Source organism: Dunckerocampus dactyliophorus, chromosome 19, assembly GCF_027744805.1.
Source record: "Dunckerocampus dactyliophorus isolate RoL2022-P2 chromosome 19, RoL_Ddac_1.1, whole genome shotgun sequence".
Classification (NCBI taxonomy): domain Eukaryota; kingdom Metazoa; phylum Chordata; class Actinopteri; order Syngnathiformes; family Syngnathidae; genus Dunckerocampus; species Dunckerocampus dactyliophorus.
This window is the reverse complement of record NC_072837.1, coordinates 14137941-14155452: the sequence shown is the minus strand read 5'-3', so window position 1 is coordinate 14155452 and position 17512 is coordinate 14137941. Positions and strand designations below refer to the sequence as shown.

The 17512-nt window shown below is 43.3% G+C and overlaps 3 protein-coding genes across 7 annotated transcripts in view; 1 reads left to right on the top strand and 2 right to left on the bottom strand.

Moving 5' to 3' along the window:
• cfap61 (cilia and flagella associated protein 61) overlaps positions 1-13793 on the bottom strand; it is a 28899-nt gene extending 15106 nt beyond the window's left edge. For 4 of the 5 annotated variants that reach the window (XR_008567041.1, XM_054762555.1, XM_054762557.1 and 1 more), the window contains exons 1-16: positions 12254-13793; positions 10270-10430; positions 9938-10088; positions 9773-9849; positions 9629-9696; positions 9410-9542; positions 6464-6596; positions 5096-5377; positions 4500-4576; positions 4262-4301; positions 3892-4028; positions 3698-3821; positions 3304-3381; positions 3005-3211; positions 2713-2841; positions 854-981 (exon numbers count right to left, since the gene is read on the bottom strand). Coding sequence is in view for 4 of the 5 variants with exons in the window: in XM_054762555.1 (XP_054618530.1) it covers positions 854-981; positions 2713-2841; positions 3005-3211; positions 3304-3381; positions 3698-3821; positions 3892-4028; positions 4262-4301; positions 4500-4576; positions 5096-5377; positions 6464-6596; positions 9410-9542; positions 9629-9696; positions 9773-9849; positions 9938-10088; positions 10270-10412 (1907 nt within the window). In the remaining variant the exon portion in view is untranslated. The remainder of the gene's footprint in view (positions 1-853; positions 982-2712; positions 2842-3004; positions 3212-3303; positions 3382-3697; positions 3822-3891; positions 4029-4261; positions 4302-4499; positions 4577-5095; positions 5378-6463; positions 6597-9409; positions 9543-9628; positions 9697-9772; positions 9850-9937; positions 10089-10269; positions 10431-12253) is intronic. The other variant, XM_054762556.1, reaches the window with a different exon arrangement.
• On the top strand, positions 11104-15255 carry crnkl1 (crooked neck pre-mRNA splicing factor 1). The gene is made up of 14 exons (XM_054762561.1): positions 11104-11263; positions 11570-11722; positions 11791-11882; positions 11999-12157; positions 12238-12404; positions 12482-12660; positions 12745-12915; positions 12988-13179; positions 13268-13327; positions 13385-13465; positions 13545-13784; positions 13875-13976; positions 14069-14317; positions 14387-15255. Exons 1-14 carry the CDS (start codon positions 11216-11218, stop codon positions 14696-14698), a joined length of 2205 nt encoding a protein of 734 aa, XP_054618536.1. The 5' UTR covers positions 11104-11215; the 3' UTR covers positions 14699-15255.
• Positions 14738-17396, bottom strand: naa20 (N-alpha-acetyltransferase 20, NatB catalytic subunit). Its single transcript, XM_054762566.1, has 6 exons — positions 17264-17396; positions 16684-16708; positions 16422-16512; positions 15963-16098; positions 15038-15183; positions 14738-14966 (listed from the first exon to the last, which is right to left on the bottom strand). The coding sequence occupies exons 1-6, from the start codon at positions 17314-17316 to the stop codon at positions 14881-14883; spliced, it is 537 nt and encodes a 178-aa protein (XP_054618541.1). The 5' UTR covers positions 17317-17396; the 3' UTR covers positions 14738-14880.
• Positions 17397-17512: the final 116 nt, after the last annotated feature.

The window sequence follows — 17512 nt, the reverse complement described above, 5'->3', positions numbered from 1 at the left end:
AAGGATGATTCATGAGATGTATTCCATTGGAACCTTCATGTTCAAATAAACTAAACCAAACCAAAAGTATTTCTCTGATGTTTTACGATGTTTACAGTTTACAGTCACGTCGACAAGCTAATTGCTGATGCTGTATCCATTAGCTTCACAACACATATGTGATAATTCCACGACAGGAGATATGTGATGTTACACATATCGATATCGGCTGATATCAGTATCCGAAATTAAGAGTTGGACAATATCGGCATATCGGATATCGGCAAAAAAGCCAATATCGGACATCCCTAGTTAAAATGATCCCTCTTATGCATCTTTGATGTGTTCATTTGTACAGACAGAGTGTAAAAGTTAAAGTGCTGCTTTTTTTAGTCGCATACTGTTCAATTATTTTGACTTTTGGTCTTAATCTGGCACCCTTATTAAGAATGGTTGTGAATTTCATCCTATGTACAATTTTAAAATTAAAAGGAGTAGTTTATACCGGAGGAATCGTTTAATTACACGGATCGCTGTAAGCACCTTGTTCGATAAGGTCCGCGAGGCGGGCCAACTCAATACTATTTTCTAAAGAGTTCTGCAAGCCGGATTTGGCCCGCGGGAGTTTGACACGTATGCTGTGTGTAATACAACATGCTTGTAAAATATTGCTGGGCTTGTTGCTGATCAGCTTGGTCATGACTGTCGCTCTTGCAAAGCAGCGCACATTAGCTCCCAGCCTTCTCTATGGGAACATGACACACAGATGGTGTTTTTGGGGTGGGGGCTAATGGGGTTCACGGCCACCAACAACAAATCTGTGCCTCAGGCTTCCAGTGCAATGTGTCGGATGTGTCTTTGAGGTCCAACTCACCAGAAACAAAGCACCTCAAGGAAGGACAGGCCCGTGTTGGACGCCCCCACCAGGACAATCCTGGCATTGACCGTGACCTTTGGCTCCATGGTCAGCTTGCGGCAGATGAGGCTGAGAGCAAAGGGAGCCTGAGAGAGAAAAACAACAACAATGTGTCACATTTGCTGCTTTTAGCCGAGTGACTGCAGGGCATGTTGCAGCCTAAAATAATTGGTGTCATGGTGAGAATGATGAATAATCATGAATAATCATGAATGTAATTATCACCCACGGGCTGTGCGATGTCAAGTGTTAAACAAAGATGAGGTTAGCTTTTACTCAACCTCTTAAACCTTGCCTTGAGATTCTGGCTAGTAAAAGAGAAATGACATTTTATTGTGCATGTATGATGTTGGTATGAAAGTAAAGACTGGATAAAGAACGTATCTTCGTATATCTTTACTACTGGATACGAGTAAACGAAGATGCTTGTAGTGTTGGAAGGATGTTAGCTTGCAAAGTTTAAGAATATTTTTTTTTTTTTTACTGAAATGATTCATGACATGCTGGTCTCATGACTGTTTGCTTGTTTTTCACATTTAAGTGTTCGCACTTTGAATTGCCTTCTGTTTTTATATATATTATTATATAATATATAATATATTATTATTATATTATATATATCATATAATTGCTATTGTTGCGCTTGTGATCACTGTCACTGATGTTGGTCCTCTCTCGTCTAGCGGCTTCTTCCACACCAAACTCATCCAAGAATGGTTGTCTGTACCAAGCAGATCCTGACTGACTGACTGACTGATTGATTGATTGATTGATTGAGAGCAGTGTGCTATACTTTCCACAGCGTATGGATTAGCTATTAGCTGCAACACGTCCATCAAGACCACAGGTGCCCAAAGGGGGCCATTTGCGGCCTGCGGCGGTTTTTTATTGGCCCGCAGCACATTCGAAAAATAGAATTTAACAAGAAAACTAAAAAAAAAAAAAACAACAACAACAACAACAGCAGCAACAATTGACAAATGAGCAGAAAATGTGAAAATATTAAAAGAAGAAAGTTGTAATCAAAAGAGAAAAAGTAATCATTTTACGAGAACAACACTGTAATATTATGAGGACAGATAATGTCATTTTGGTAGCTTAAAGTTGAAATACTAAAGAGAAAAAGTGTTTTTTTTAATAATATTCAGAGAAAGACAAATAAAGAGAAATGTTTTTGGAAAATTAGGTTGTGGAAAAAGTTATGTTACAAGAATAAAGTCCAAATATTATGGGAATAAAGTCATAATTACAAGAAGAAAGTTGAAAATAGAAATGGAAAAAACAGCTGTAATTTTACAAGAATAAAAAATAAAATATGAGAAAAAGTCGTATTCTATCAGAAAAAAAGTCACAATTCTCCGCGAATAAAGACTTTTAGTAGCATAGAGCTGAAATATTAAAAAATATGTTTTATTTTTTTTAAGTCATAATATTACGACATATAAACAAAACAAAATACAGTTAAGAAAATTAGGTTGGGGAAAAGTTATAATATTATGGAAATAAAGTCAAAATATGAAGAGAAAAAACATTACGGGAAGAAAATGTGTTGATTATTTCAGGAGAAAGTTGAAATATTTGGAAAATATAGCAGTAAAAATGAGGAAAAAAGAGCAAAGCGTGAAGTTGATACTAATAATATGCGTTTCCACGTAGATCACAAAGCTGATATGCAGTTTGTTGTTGAAATATGTTAACTTCTTAGCATATCTACTTTACAAACTATCAAAGTGGCCCTTACACCCTCGCTGGAAAAAGTTTGGACACCCCTGATCAGGATGATGAGGTGCGAGACAGTACCATCTAGTGGAGCCCACCTGCAGCTCCGTGATGCTCCTGGCAGGAGCGTTGATGCCCAGCTCCTTCAGAGGATAGATGATCTGACGTCTGGGACGCACGGGGACGGCACAGTTGAAGACAAAATCCAGCTGATGGACACAGCAGTCCTGAGAGCAGAGCACGGAGATAAAGGTCAGTCTCAGCTATTTGCTCGTTAGGGAATGTTCACTAGCACACAGCAAGTGGAGGAGACGTCTTATTATAAAGCCACGTCAACACCTGCTGCCCCCAACACGGTGAAATAAAGCACTGAGACGGCGTGAGCATCACCTCCTGGCTGGAGCTGAGCGGGTACACCCGGTGGTACAAGCAGGACTTGTGGGCCAGCCGCAGAGTCTCCTTGAACACGTGTTTGCTGAAGTGCTGGAAGCAACGCTTGAGCACAAAGTGACGGACCTGCGCATGCTCCTGGTCGCCGTGATGGCTGAAGTAGATGAAGTTCTCAATGTTGTAGTGGGCCCGAATGTACTCCATGTCCTGAGGAGGCCAAGAGGACACTTCATTAGGCACACACCCTAACGACACGCAGCACAAACACCTCTCATCTTCACAAGCTTCTGCAAGCTTACCTTCTCATCTCTGATGATCAGCGTGCCAACGAGATTGTCGTCTACCTCGGCCACGAAGGCCTGCAGAGGACACCCGGCCTACCCAGCAGAGACATTGGCATGAGAATGTGTGTGTGTGCGTGAGGTAATTATCAGAGTTGGAGAGGCAGCACTGACAGCTGGGGCATCAGTTGGAGAAGAAACTCAACGGAATTGTCACCAATCTGTTCCCTGGCATGTGCATGTGCTCGTGCACTGGCCTTGTGTCTCTGAGACATTCAAGTGGTCCACCTCACCTCCGTGCATGGCACCTTCATGAGGTTCTTGTCACAGTAATCGCTAATTAACACTATTAGAGATGCCGTGTGTGTGCGTGTGTGTGTGTGTGCGTGTGTGTGTGTGTTAGGGGACTGACGGTGTCAGTGGGGGTCAAGACGAGGTCCAGGTCCTTCAGCAGGGCGTCGGCCATCCTCAAATCCAGCACCAGGTCGGACACAGCCGGCCGGTCAGAAGCGGTCGCCGGTCGCACTGTGACAGACCTTCAGGGACATCCAGTAATATTGAACATGAAGTTTAGCAGAAAGCCCCACCCACAAGAGGTCGGCCCACCTGAGCCCATCACGGTGCAGGATGTAGAGGTCAGAGGGCAACAAGCTGCTGGCTTGTGGAGGAACTCTCAGGAAGTTCTGCAGGAGCGGGAAGTCTGGAGACAAGGTTGGCACGGTGATGATGCAGAAGTCCAGGTCCTTGTAGAAGACACACGTGTGACGTTTTCAAACCACATCAAGTATTATTTGACACACGTTAAAGCAGGGCTGTCCAAAATGCGGCCGCGGGGGGCATAGTTTAGCAAATATTGACATCTTTTCATTTTCACCCACGGTTTAAAGTAATAATGATTACTAAGACATAATAATAAGAAAGCATGATGACAGAGTACATGTTTTGTTGTGACTTAGAGGTGGAAGTGGTTACTCACAGGGAAGAGCTGGAAAATGTATGGAATAAAGTCCAGTGATCTGGAAGAGAAGGGGAGGATGTCTAAGCCAAGCTGCAAGTTGCCATGGTAACACATTGATAACGCCCCATGCAACAGCAGCAGCTGCTGCTACTGGGGGGGGCCCAACTGACACTGCAAGGCAGCCGATGGACATCTGGAGGGGCGACATCCACCGACTTTGTAGGCCTCGCTGGCTTTTATAAAAGTCTGTCCTCACCTGATCTCGTAGTTCTTCTCCGAGAAGAAGAACTGGATACAGAAGGCGTTGGGTTCCGCTGAGGTCCAAGACTCCTGCTGAGGACACCACAGCAAGTCATCACACTTCGACCTATAACCTTCAACCTCAGCCACACTTTGGATCAGAGCAGACAAAATCCAGAAGGTTCCGGCTTGGCAATTCTGTGAGTGTACAATGTCTTCATCACAAGCTCGGAACCTTCTCCTGTCCCATCATGACACGGGTGGGGTGTCCAAACCTTTTCCACTGAACAAGAATGAAAGCATGGGGGCCATCTTTTATTTACATTTTATACATTAAGGACGCTAAAAGCAATCCAGTGTGTGCTAAGCTATTCAAACAAAACTGACAAAGCTAATTAAGTGTCACAGAGTATCTAATCATAGGACTCGTTAATAAACAATTATTTGAGTTTTACAATATGCCGAGGGACAACACAAAAAAACAAGCTGTAGCCCAAAAAAGGCCCCCAGGCCGCACTTTGGACACCGCGTATGACTGACTTCATCCTGAGTGTTACTTTCACAGGTGATGTTAGGTGTGTGCAGGACTGGAGTAAGCAACATGTTGCTCACCAGGAGTGAAGTAGAATGCTCTTGTTGTTCTAGTTCTGGGTCTGGGTCTGGGTCTGGGTCTGGTTCTGGTTCTGGTTCTGGTTCTAGTTCTGGTTCTGTTTCTGGTTCTGGTTCTAGTTCTGGTTCTGGCTCTGGTTCTGGTTTTTCCGCCTCATCAGGAGGATTGTCGCCTTGTTGTCGTTTGCACAAACCATCAAAGTGTCTCAGGTCAAAATGTTCCTGCAGTCTCCTCAAGTCCACCTCAGCAGTGACGCTGATGAAACCCGTGATGGCGCCGTCGCACTGTCACGACACACCACAACTAATTAACTTTCTTCAGATAAATCGTCATTAATAACTTTTAAATCAGCTTTCATATTTTGTAACAGTCTTTAATCATTTTAAATCATCTTTAATCATCGTATTTAATACAATCTAAAAAGTATTATTATTATTGTTCCATCCATCCATTTTCTATACCGCTTCACCGCCAGCCAATCACAGGGTACATATAGACAAACAACCATTCACACTCACATGTTTTTGGGAATGTGGGAGGAAGCCGGAGTGCCCGGAGAAAACCCACACGCACACGGGGAGAACATGCAAACTCCACACAGAAATGCAGAAATGCCCAGGGCAGAATCGAACCCAAGTCTTCCCGATCTCCAGGCTGTTCCTGTATTGGCCAACGTGCTAACCACATTATTATTGTTATTTAAAATAAATAATAGATTATTTAAAAGCATTTTTGAAAAGTGTAATATTGAATCATATTAAAAGAAACAAATATAATATTTAATAATCTTGAATAATTTTAAATAACCTTTAGAAATCTTTAATAATTGTAAATAATCTTTAATATTTTATAATAATCTTTAACAATTAAAAAATAATTATAATTCTAAAAAAAGTCATTTCAATAATATTTAATAATGCTCAAGTGTGTTTGAATAATTGTAATTTTTTTTATTAAAAAATTGTATCATTTAACTAATCTTTAATAATACTTGATAGTCTTTAATAAAATTTCTCTCCGTGATGCCAACCTGGCAGATCATTTGAAATAATCTTGAATAATCTAAGATGTAACATTTGTTGACAGTCTGAGCATCAGCACTGGCCTGCTTGTGCTCCTCAGGTCGAAGTGTGGTCATGTGAGAAGTTGTAGACAATATGTTTAGTGAGTTTACTGAGAGCAGGTCTTGGCCATGCGTCAGCTGCTGTCTGACATATATAAGCCCCGCCTCTTCCCCCCAGGGAACCAATCCTGGCTGGATTCTGACAAGGCGTCAAAGCACCAGCAGACAGCCAAAATGCAAAATGGCAAGGAAGAGGACCGATGCGAGCACAGATGTCAAGATCCATCCAGGATCCACTCCAACAGACCTCACAAACAGCAGCGTGGTTGTGCTCGTCCTGAGCCTCGATGAGCTCCGACAGGAAGTAAGGCTGGTCCATGTAGGACAGCAGCTTGGTCTGCTCAGCCACAATGTGCATGACGTCATCATGGTCTTCAACCCTGACACACACACACACACACACACACACACACACACACACACACAGGCACATTGTAAAAAATAGAATTTAACAAGAAAACTAAAAAAAAAAAAAAAGAACAGTAACAATTGAAAAATCTGTAGTCATTTTCCAAAATAAAGTCAAAACATTAAAAGAAAAAACTTGAAATATAACAAGAGAAGGTCATAATTTTATGAGAATAACGTTGTAATATTATGAAAAAAATAACGTTATTTTAGGAGCATAAAGTTATTTTTTGAAGTCATAATATTATAAGAAACAAATAAAGTTGTCATTTTTGGAAAATTAGGTAAGGGAAAAAGTTATAATGTTACGAGGATAAAGTCGTGGCACTAAAGTCAGAATTACGAGAAGGCAATTTACTAAAAAGTTGAAAAACAACAGAAATGGAAAAAACAGCTGTAATTTTTACAAGAATGAAGTCAAAATATAATGAGAAGAAAGTCCTATTCTAACAAGATAAAAGTTGCAATTTTATGAGATATATACAGTAGATCTTCATTTTTGGAAAATTAGGTGGGGGTAAAAGTTATATTATGTTATTATGGAAATAAAGTCATAATATTACAAAAGGAAAATGTATAAAGATTATTTAAAAACATATGGTTGAAATATTTGGAGAATTAAAAAAACAAACAACCGGAACAGAAAAAGAGCAAAGACCAAAGTTGATATTAATAATCTGCTTTGTCACCTTTATAGTATATATATGAAGTCAGCTGGGATAGGCTCCAGCATGTCCCTACTTCATAGGGACAAATACTTCATAGCTATACTACACACTACTATATACAGCACACTATACTTTGTTGGAAGTATCATGAACACATAGGGAATTATGGAGTTAAGAACTAAAATCATGCCTCACAAACACACAAAACATGTTTCACTCACACCCAAGGATTCACAAACAAACTCAGTGTGGTGTGCAAATACAAAACATCATTCACAAACTAATGCATTTTTCATGTTTGTGCTTTTATATGTATGAATGAATTTTTAAATGATTGAATATTACCAATAAAAATATGTGAAAGCACCTTTTCCCAAACTAACTGCTGTAGTATCACCAGGATGATGCAATTAATGTGTGAGGTGCGATTGGTGGCACTACAGGTCACACAAGTGACATTTTTGAATGATTGTTTTTTGTTTCTTGTGGGTATAGACATTTGTAGACGGTCCCTGCGGTCTGGTCTCGCTGCGGGCTGCTCATAGAGATCAGATTGCTGTCTAACAAATGTTTGCTTGGGAGTTATTGATGCCAGAGAGTTCAAATCTGTGAATATATTTCTAACTTTGCCGCAGGGTGAATCTGAAGGTATTTGTGTGTGGATTTGCAAGGCGGAAAATTAGTGCCAAAAGTCACATGACAGTTGTAGAATTGTTTGGTTGTTTTTTTTAACTTGAAGGATATTTTGTTTGTACTTGAAAGATTTTAGCTTGTATTTGAAGGATGCTGTTTTGTAATTGAAGAAATATGTTTCTTTGCATGTGTAAAACATGCTGTATTTGTGGCTGAAGCAGGATGCATTTGTTTGATGGGTACGTTTCTTATTTGCAAAAGAAAATGCATTAGTTTGTGAATGATGTTTTGTATTTGCAAACCACACTGAGTTTGTTTGTGAATCGTTGGGCGTGAGTAAAACACGTTTTGTGTGTTTGTGGGGTTTTGACATCATTTTAACTGCATAAGACATGGGTCGGCAACCTTTACCATCAAAACAGCCATTTTGCCTCCTCTTCCAGTAAAAAAAAAACTAGTCTGGAGCCGCAAAACATTACATAGCTTACAAACTTGTCAAAGTTGTAATCTTTTTTACATGTTTCCTGTCGCAACAACAAAATACAAGACATAAACAACAAATCAAAGTGCAGCGAGCGTGTGTAGGCCTTCTCTGAAATAATTTCAACTCTGGAAGCCTTTTTCAGTGGTTCCCGTATTTGTTTAAAATGAAAACAAGATGTAGTCAACTTTAAGATAAAAAAGCTATTCAGAGTTCACATTTCTGCATATGTGTGTTGTTTGTGCAATACCGTTCACACCTGCACTGAATTGCCATCAATAACCTTTCTATTGGTCCGGTCCTTGACTGTCTTTGCAAAGGGGGGCATTCTTTCATTTTCTCAATCATCTCTTGCTTATTTTTTAAATGGGAGAATAGATGCTGAATAGAATAGATGCTTATGAACGATTTTTTCATGTGTTCTCTGTCTCTGAACGGCTTCCCCCTCCTTACGATCTCATGTGGGGCCCAGTGTTGCCAACTTGGCCATTTTCTCGCTAAATCTGGCAAATTTCCAAACCGTCTTGGTGACTTATATTCCCAAAGGTGACCAGCGACAAATGTAGGGACCGCTATTTGGAGATGTAAAAATGAAAGCATGTATTGTGCTGCACGACATCGGCAAAATGCACATTTCCCCTACTTCAGTGTTAAAAAAAATCACCAAGCTCAGCAAAGGAAGCCACAACAAGGAGCCTGAAGAACCGCATGCGGCTCCGGAGCCGCAGGTTGCTGACGCCTGTCATAGGAAATATGCTGTCTTCTAAAGAAAAGATCTGTTGACCCCTAGCGGCCAAAATAAAAAATACAGCTTTAAGCACGTGAGAACAATCATTGTGGGTGTGCTGTATCAATGTTTTCATTGAACTTACTTAGCTACATGACTGTATTCAAATAATAGAAATAACTATCTTAAAAAAAATAATAATAATACCAAAATAATTGGGATGTGGACGGTGTGTGTGTGTGTGTGTGTGTGTGTGTTTGTGTGATGTAGAATCACCTGGCAGGACGGACAAGAAGTCTTGGACAAAGTCTATTTCTGTGACACATCAATGCTGACAGCTGAGAATCTTCTTCTTCTTTGTTTTCTGTCAGACGCTGCAGAGGCTCAAACATGTCTGCCAGAGATGGTTCTACACACACAAACATATAGAGAGAGAAATACATAAGTATAAATAAAATACTGTGGGTGTTGTATTGTTGGAATGATGAAGCTGACCTAAGCAGACAGATTTCGGGCTCAGCAGGCACACGTATTCAAGCTCAGCTGTGGTGTTGAACACTGCCCTGCACGGAAACAACAACTTGTTGGAATGGTATCTAGTATCTCTACATCTTTACATCCATGTGCTGTCTGAATGACCTGATGATGTGCTGAAAGCTAGCCGTAATGAAGCCGTGCTCCGACACAAACAGGTGTATGAAGAGAGTGTTCCAAGGCTGCAGACACCAGGAGAAGATGAGGACATCGCAAGGATGCCTCCAGAGAAGTTTTCATGTGCGAGAAACAAAGTTCACGTCCACTCACCGTGAAGGCCTCAGCTATGAAGCCTTTCTGCAGGAACGTTTCCCAGTCAGCAGCATCCACCAGCTCCCCAGCAGGATAGTTGAAGAACGACGCGTGGGCCACCACCTCGTCCTTGTCATTGGCCAAGGTCACCGCCAGGTTGGCTTTTTCCCTCCACAACACACAAGAGGAACAAGCATTCATCGCAAGATGGCTAACATGAATGATAAACATATTGGGCAATCCATATATCTCTCTGACAGTGTCCAAGCCTGATGGGATGTTTGGAGATGTGTTCAAGCCTGAAAGCATGAGCGGTTACATTGGTGTCACTGCTGATTGTTTCCGCTTACAGGAGATGAAGGACGTTGACTGGACCAAAAAGCTCCTCGGCCGTAGGGGAGATGAGGCGGGCGATGCCCTCAGCATCAGCTGATTCACTCCTCCTGGCGCTCACTCTTTCCACTTGCCCGCTGCTTGAAGTTATGGTCCTCATCCTGTCTTGAAGTTTCTACTGCAGCAGCAAATAAACATCGATCATCTCCAAGCAAGCACCATACCTCGCTCCAAAATATCAGGCAACACAAAACATTTATCTTCCTAAAGATGTCGGGAATGAATGAAGGTTACTCCTGTCGATAGTGCCAATAGTTTGTGTTAATCGTGTGACGTCAGAGGTGATGTTCATCAAAATGGTTACTAAACAAGAAACATATAGATATAAAAATATAAATATATATGGATAAAATGTACCAAGACACCTCGGGAAAAAAAACTAGCAAAGTGTGGGTTGAACTTCCCACTAACAAACATCGTTACTATGGTGACGAGGAGTCGCAAAGCCTGATGGGTACTTTCTTACAGCCTACGAGAGCCACCATATATCCGGTAGTGATGGGAAACTCGATTCCTTTTACTGACTCGAGTATGTATGAGTAAATCAAGTGAATCGGTACTCGATTCACGCGAGTCACCCGTCATGTGCATGCGCTCTTCATGCACACAAACCAGCAACAAGTCCTGCCGCTTCGCCGCCGACCTGTCCCGCATTTAATCACGCCCTGGTTGCCTGGTTTTCTTTTTAATTTAGCGATAGCAAAGTGTGAGTAGGTGAACGAGTTAACGAGTCACGACATAGTTAAATAAACCTGGCAAATTTACAACGACTCGTTCATGACTCGCACATCTCCCGTAGCAGTTGTACCCAGCGTGTATTGCTACTCCTCGACACAGTACTAAGAAACGTTTTGGCGCTTCTTGTACTTTATCTTGATTACTTCACTAGATTTTATCGCAAAAATGGCTTCGACAGCAGCAGGCAAGCAGCGAATCCCGAAAGTGGCGAAGGTAAAAAAAAAAATGAAAGAAAAAAAGTAGAGACAGAAACTGCGGCTAAGGTAATGCTAATGCTAATCGGCAGCGCTCAGCCTTAAATGTTGAATCGAAGCAAATGGACATTTCTTGTTTGTTAAAAACGTTTTATCTTTCTTCCAAATGGCTTCGTAAGACGTTTTCAACAAATAAGATTCAAACTTTGCTGCCTACCATGACCATTCACCTGGATGACAATTACACACACATAGCAGCGCTAGGAGTTTGAATAAACTCAACGAGGCGACTTTTTGTGTTGAAGTGTTAAATGTGTGTTTCCAGGTGAAGAATAAAGCTCCAGCTGAGGTTCAGATCACAGCTGAGCAGCTTCTGAGGGAAGCGAAAGAACGAGAACTAGAACTTCTTCCGCCACCACCAAAGCAAAAGATCACCGATAAAGAAGAACTCAATGACTACAAGCTGAGGAAGAGGAAGGTGAGCATCTCAACATACACGCCCGCTCTTACTTTTAAGACAAGCTCATGTTTTGATTGACCTTGTAGGCATTTGAGGACAACATCAGAAAAAATCGCACCATCATCAGTAACTGGATCAAATACGCGCAATGGGAGGAAAGCTTAACGGAAGTTCAGAGGTATGTTTGTCTGAAGTCTTCTTTAGTTCATCTAAACTAGCTATGAATTAGCTGGCAAGTATTCTACAGCCCTGAATGGTCACGTAATAACGACAGCAATGGAATATCCTCTGTAGAGCTCGTTCTATTTACGAGCGAGCGCTGGACGTGGACCACCGCAACATCACACTGTGGCTGAAGTACGCCGAGATGGAGATGAAGAGTCGGCAGGTCAACCACGCCCGCAACATCTGGGACAGAGCCATCACCATCCTGCCCCGCGTCAACCAGTTCTGGTAAAAGTGCACCGCCGGGTGTTTGCAGCCTCGCTGAATGTGCAGCATGGAGGATGTGTGACTGTGTGTGTGCGCCACAGGTACAAGTACACTTACATGGAGGAGATGCTGGGCAACGTGGCGGGCTGCAGGCAGACGTTTGAGCGCTGGATGGAGTGGGAGCCGGAAGAACAGGCGTGGCATTCCTTCATCAACTTTGAGCTGCGCTACAAGGAAGTGGACAAAGCTCGCAGCATCTACGAGAGATATATCCTTCGACCGCCGCCTCTTCTTAGTGACGATTACATTTGCAAACGCAGAGCTTGCTCCTTAACTCCTCTGCACTCGTCATGGTTCACCCTGAGGTGAAGAACTGGATCAAGTATGCTCGTTTTGAGGAGAAGCATGGTTACATCTCTCACAGCAGGAAGGTGTACGAGCGGGCCGTGGAGTTCTTCGGGGAGGAGCACGTGGACGAGAATCTCTTTGTTGCCTTTGCCAAGTTTGAGGAGACTCAGAAGGAGGTCAGTTTGTGCCGTCGTTCCTCTCATATGTGCTCTTGTCCACACACAAAGATGGTGCACTCACTGATGTTTCTGCCTTGTCAGTTTGAGCGGGTCCGTGTGATCTACAAGTACGCTTTGGACAGGATCCCGAAGCAGCAGGCCCAGGAGCTCTTTAAGAACTACACAGTGTTCGAAAAGAAATTTGGAGACCGGCGGGGAATCGAGGACGTCATCGTCAGCAAGAGAAGGTTCCAGTACGAGGAGGAAGTCAAGGTGGACACTGATTGCTCTCATCTCAGTGGGTCCCTCCGTGGCTTCTCTTTGCTCATGTTTGTGTGTGTGTAGGCCAACCCACACAACTACGATGCCTGGTTCGATTATCTCCGCCTGGTGGAGAGCGACGCAGATCCCGATACAGTGCGAGACGTGTACGAGCGTGCCATTGCCAATGTCCCGCCCATCCAGGAGAAGAGGCACTGGAGACGCTACATCTACCTGTGGATAAACTACGCATTGTACGAAGAGCTGGAGGTCATGGTGGGCGCTGTTCTCCTCACGTCGTCGTACTGTACGCGCTTTGCTAAGTACAAATTCTTAATGGGGACTACATTGTGTCTGTTGTCAGGATGTTGACAGGACGAGGCAGGTGTACCAGGCCTGCTTGGATCTGATCCCTCACAAAAAAGTAAGTCAGTGTCGTTTGCATCGTGAGCACATTTGATAATCGTCTGGTCTCTCTCAGTTCACCTTCGCAAAGATTTGGCTGCTGTACGCTCAGTTTGAGATACGACAGAAGAATCTACAGGGAGCGAGAAAGGTCATGGTGAGGCTGAACTGTTGTCTTTGTGGCCCCGCACTCTCGGGTGAAGAGTGAAATATTTATTGAAGGTACTCCTTTTCAGGGCACAGCCATTGGGAAATGTCCAAAAAACAAACTTCTGAAGGGCTACATCGAGCTGGAGCTGCAGCTGCGGGAGTTTGACCGCTGCAGGAAGTTGTACGAGAAATACCTGGAGTTCAGTCCTGAGAACTGCACCACCTGGATCAAGTTTGCTGAGCTGGAGACCATCCTGGGCGACGTGGACCGAGCCCGTGCCATCTTTGAGGTCGCCATTGGACAACCACGACTGGACATGCCCGAGGTACTGCAGAGTGCTCCTCAATCTATCAGGAAGTGAAGACGTGAGTTAAAATCGTCATGTGACCCAAACTGATGTTTCTGTGACTGTCAGGTTCTGTGGAAGTCCTACATCGACTTTGAAATCGAGCAGGAGGAGTTCGGGAACACGAGGAACCTTTACAAAAGACTTCTGCAGCGCACCCAGCACGTCAAGGTAAGCCCCGCCTCCGTCTGGAAACCTCAGCAATATTTTGACACATACAGACCCAGTAAACCCACTGACCACCACGACCACGTGTTCTGCAGGTCTGGATCAGCTATGCCAAGTTCGAGCTGTCCGTGGAAAGCAGCGACAGGCTGCAGAAGTGCCGCCAGATCTTTGAGGAGGCCAACAAGAGCATGAGGAGCTGCGAGGAGAAGGAGGAGCGGCTCATGCTACTCGAGTCCTGGAAGGACTTTGAGGCCGAGTTTGGTTCCGACAACAACAGAGAGCGAGTCCACAAGCTGCTGCCCGAGAAGGTGAAGAAGAGGAGGAAGCTGACTGCCGAGGACGGGGTATGTTCCACTACGCTTCTTTTCTGCATCTCCACTTGGGAATGTGCTGGAAATGTTTTTTCTCTGTAGTCGGATGCCGGCTGGGAGGAATACTACGACTACATCTTCCCTGAGGACGCCGCCAACCAGCCCAACCTCAAGCTGCTGGCCATGGCCAAGATGTGGAAGAAGCAGCAGCAGATTGCCACAGAGGAGCAGCTTCCACAAACGACTCAAAGGCACGAGATTTCAGAAGATGTTCCAGAAGACCCAGTGGGGGAAACGGTAACTGAAGCCGAGAACACATATGACGACAGAGATGACAGCAGCAGCAGCAGCGAGGACGACCAAGATGATGGGGAGAAGGAGAAAAACAGAGGCAACGATGAAGCTCAGAATTAGATTTACATTTGTCTGTCATCATTACATGAGGACGTCGTCTTTGAAACAAAACTTTATTTAGAATTTACAGCAATTGAAGAGAATTGGGGACATGTTTACTCTGTGGCTCCCTGATGTCCACAAGTGTGAGGAGCTGTGGACAGTGCATGTGTGACGTGAGGGTCAGAGAGCCACAAGGATTGTTATTCGATGTCTTCGGGCCTTACAGGATGCGGCAGTGGAATGATGGACTTCTTCTCCGTGTCTCTAGACAAAGCTTTCCTCATGTCTGCAGACATACATGACATGTATCTCTCATGTCCACCGACATCATGAGGACAAACTCAACAAGCGTCTCACCGTAAGCGTCCTCGTCTGGCTCTCCGTTGCTGGCCGAGTAATACTCGATGACAGTCCTGTAGACACTGTAACCCAGACGCTTGTACATGTTGACCGCCACCTGGTTGGACACGCGCACAAACAGATCCACGAAGAAGCCGCCCTTCCTGAGTGACAGGACCAGCAACTCAGCAAAATATATTTTGTACTTGTGATGGAAATAAACTGGTATGTCTGTGGCATTTTCATGATGAATTTAACTGCAACCAGGGGTTTTAATCATGGACTCACGTGACCAGTTTCCTCTACACTTTTAGCAATCTAAAGACAACTACATAGGCATAAATATCAAGTAGTTATAAACACAAAATACAAACAAATCATTTAAATATAATGGGTCCGCCATTTATGACATTTTGTGGTGACAAACACGCACCCATAACTTAATTTTTAAAATGTCATTTTGGCAGGTAAACACTCAAACTAGTTAGTGTGAGCCTCACGCTGGGCAGAAGAGAGCTTATTCACTTTTTACACTTCATTATGTCTCCCTAGCGGCAGTGTGCCAAAGAAAAGAAAAGCAATCACCATGGACGTGAAGTCAAACATCATAAAAAGCACCATGAAAGGAGACATGACCACCAATATTGGCTGCTCTTTTGGGCCAAGACGCTTGACTGTCCCAACCATCATTAAGGATAAAGCTTGAATGCTAGAGGGGTCATGGATTCCGTGCGCTGTTACAAGGAGATTGGAAGCAGAAGAGCTTATGCTTCCAGACGGTGATAAAAGTAAAGAGTTCTTTTTATGACATTTATGATTCTTGTATTTCATCTTTTTATTATATGTTTTATGTCCTTCATGTGTTCTGTGTTGGTAACCTGAGGGCCACCTGAAATGTATGGTGGTGCAAACGTGACATCCTGTCCGGTGTGATGTCACCAACCTCTCTGAGATTTCCTCCAGCATTTCCATGAGTTTGGCAGCCAATCCGAGCCTTCGGAACTCAGGAGCCACGGACAGAGCGGTGACATGACCGTGCCACTCTTCCCGAGCCACCGATCCCTCCGCCTTCCCCATGACTGCAAGAAGATCAACACGTCATTGTTACCCTCACACAGCAAAGAGCCGACTGAACGGATGTTATGATACAGTTGTGACGGGAGGATTTGTGTTGTTCTGGGCTGCTGTTCGGAGTGCGGGCTGCAGGGGGCAGTGGCGTGCTGCATGCTGAGTTAGAGCCAGCCTCACTTGTTTACAGTCATCCTGCAGTTTAATTTTTCGAGTTCAGCCAATATTACGACATTACAATGTTATAAATCCTTGGATTGAATCCAACCTCCAAAGGACGTTGTGGTGTATTTCACGATGTTATTGGTGTCACGTTACAGAAGGAAGAACTTACTGTATCCCATCAGTTCACCTCCAGGAGCCTCGGCAACAATAAAGTACTCGGGCCAGTGGGCCAGGTACTGCAGGTAGAACGGGATCCCATACTTCAGTAAAAAGTCAAAGACAAGTGTAGACTTCATCATCATCTTAATCGCCATCACTTAATGAACACAGTAAACGACATAAATCAAGTCTTTTGTCTACTTGCTGATAAACTCCGCTAAGACTCTAAGCTAATGTAGCTAGTTGTATAGCCAGCTCAATATGAAGGATACAGTTTCTGTCAAAGGGTCCAAATTGCTGTGGAATGAATAAAAAGCAGATTTATACATCGTTAAACAACAGTTTCATTTGCCCTCACGTTATAAGATTATTTCGTCAATGTATTACACTTGACATCATTTATAAACATCGGTGGCGACAAAACACATCAAATGATGATATACACATCGTTATTAAGGTTCACTGATACATTCGGCATAGTTATAATGTATTTACAATTGCAATAAAATGCGATTTTGCCTGTGATTAGCATAGTTTGCTATGGACAGCATCTAGCTTCAGTGGCTAGGTTTTATTTAATGGTAGCCCAAAGTAGCGTGCAAACAAATGGTGTTGTTCTAAACGAAGGTTAGTTGAAAAATTAAACAAAAGGATGAGTTATTTCATGACATAGTAATATTTCCGTGCGGTGGACCTCAAATATTGGATTCCTGAACGGAGTTTGTTACAGAATGGCAATCGCGACGGATCCTGCCAACGTCGCCACGTATTTTACACACACACGAACAAAGCAAGGAACCCCTAAAACAACATGAAGCACTTGTCAAGGTGTCAAAATAATTATTTTCTTACATATTGTTGAATTTAAACAAGTCGTCGCACGTGAAGGGTCTCAGCGTTGTCATCTTGGCTTGATTTAACACTGACACGGCACGAGACGCGTCCCCTACCGGTCGGAGGTCGCACCACCACGCTGATGCTAGCCAAGTGATCTGGTCAATCTGTAAACAATCAGTCTGTTAACCAATAAAACGGCTCACGTAAGCCTCTCTGCAGTCCATCTTGTTATTAACTTTACTGGGGGGTTTCATAATCAGTGAC

Bases quoted from the DNA above. Each gene is read 5' to 3' on its own strand.
- crnkl1 (XM_054762561.1), top strand. From the start codon at position 11,216: ATGGCTTCGACAGCAGCAGGCAAGCAGCGAATCCCGAAAGTGGCGAAG. The intron at 12,916-12,987 runs GTGGACACTGAT...GTGTGTGTGTAG, and splicing joins AGTACGAGGAGGAAGTCAAG to GCCAACCCACACAACTACGA. The intron at 13,785-13,874 runs GTACTGCAGAGT...TGTGACTGTCAG, and splicing joins CACGACTGGACATGCCCGAG to GTTCTGTGGAAGTCCTACAT.
- naa20 (XM_054762566.1), bottom strand. From the start codon at position 17,316: ATGACAACGCTGAGACCCTTCACGTGCGACGACTTGTTTAAATTCAAC. The intron at 15,184-15,962 runs GTTGGTGACATC...CCTGTCACTCAG, and splicing joins CTGGAGGAAATCTCAGAGAG to GAAGGGCGGCTTCTTCGTGG. The intron at 14,967-15,037 runs GTGAGACGCTTG...GTATGTCTGCAG, and splicing joins GCCAGACGAGGACGCTTACG to ACATGAGGAAAGCTTTGTCT.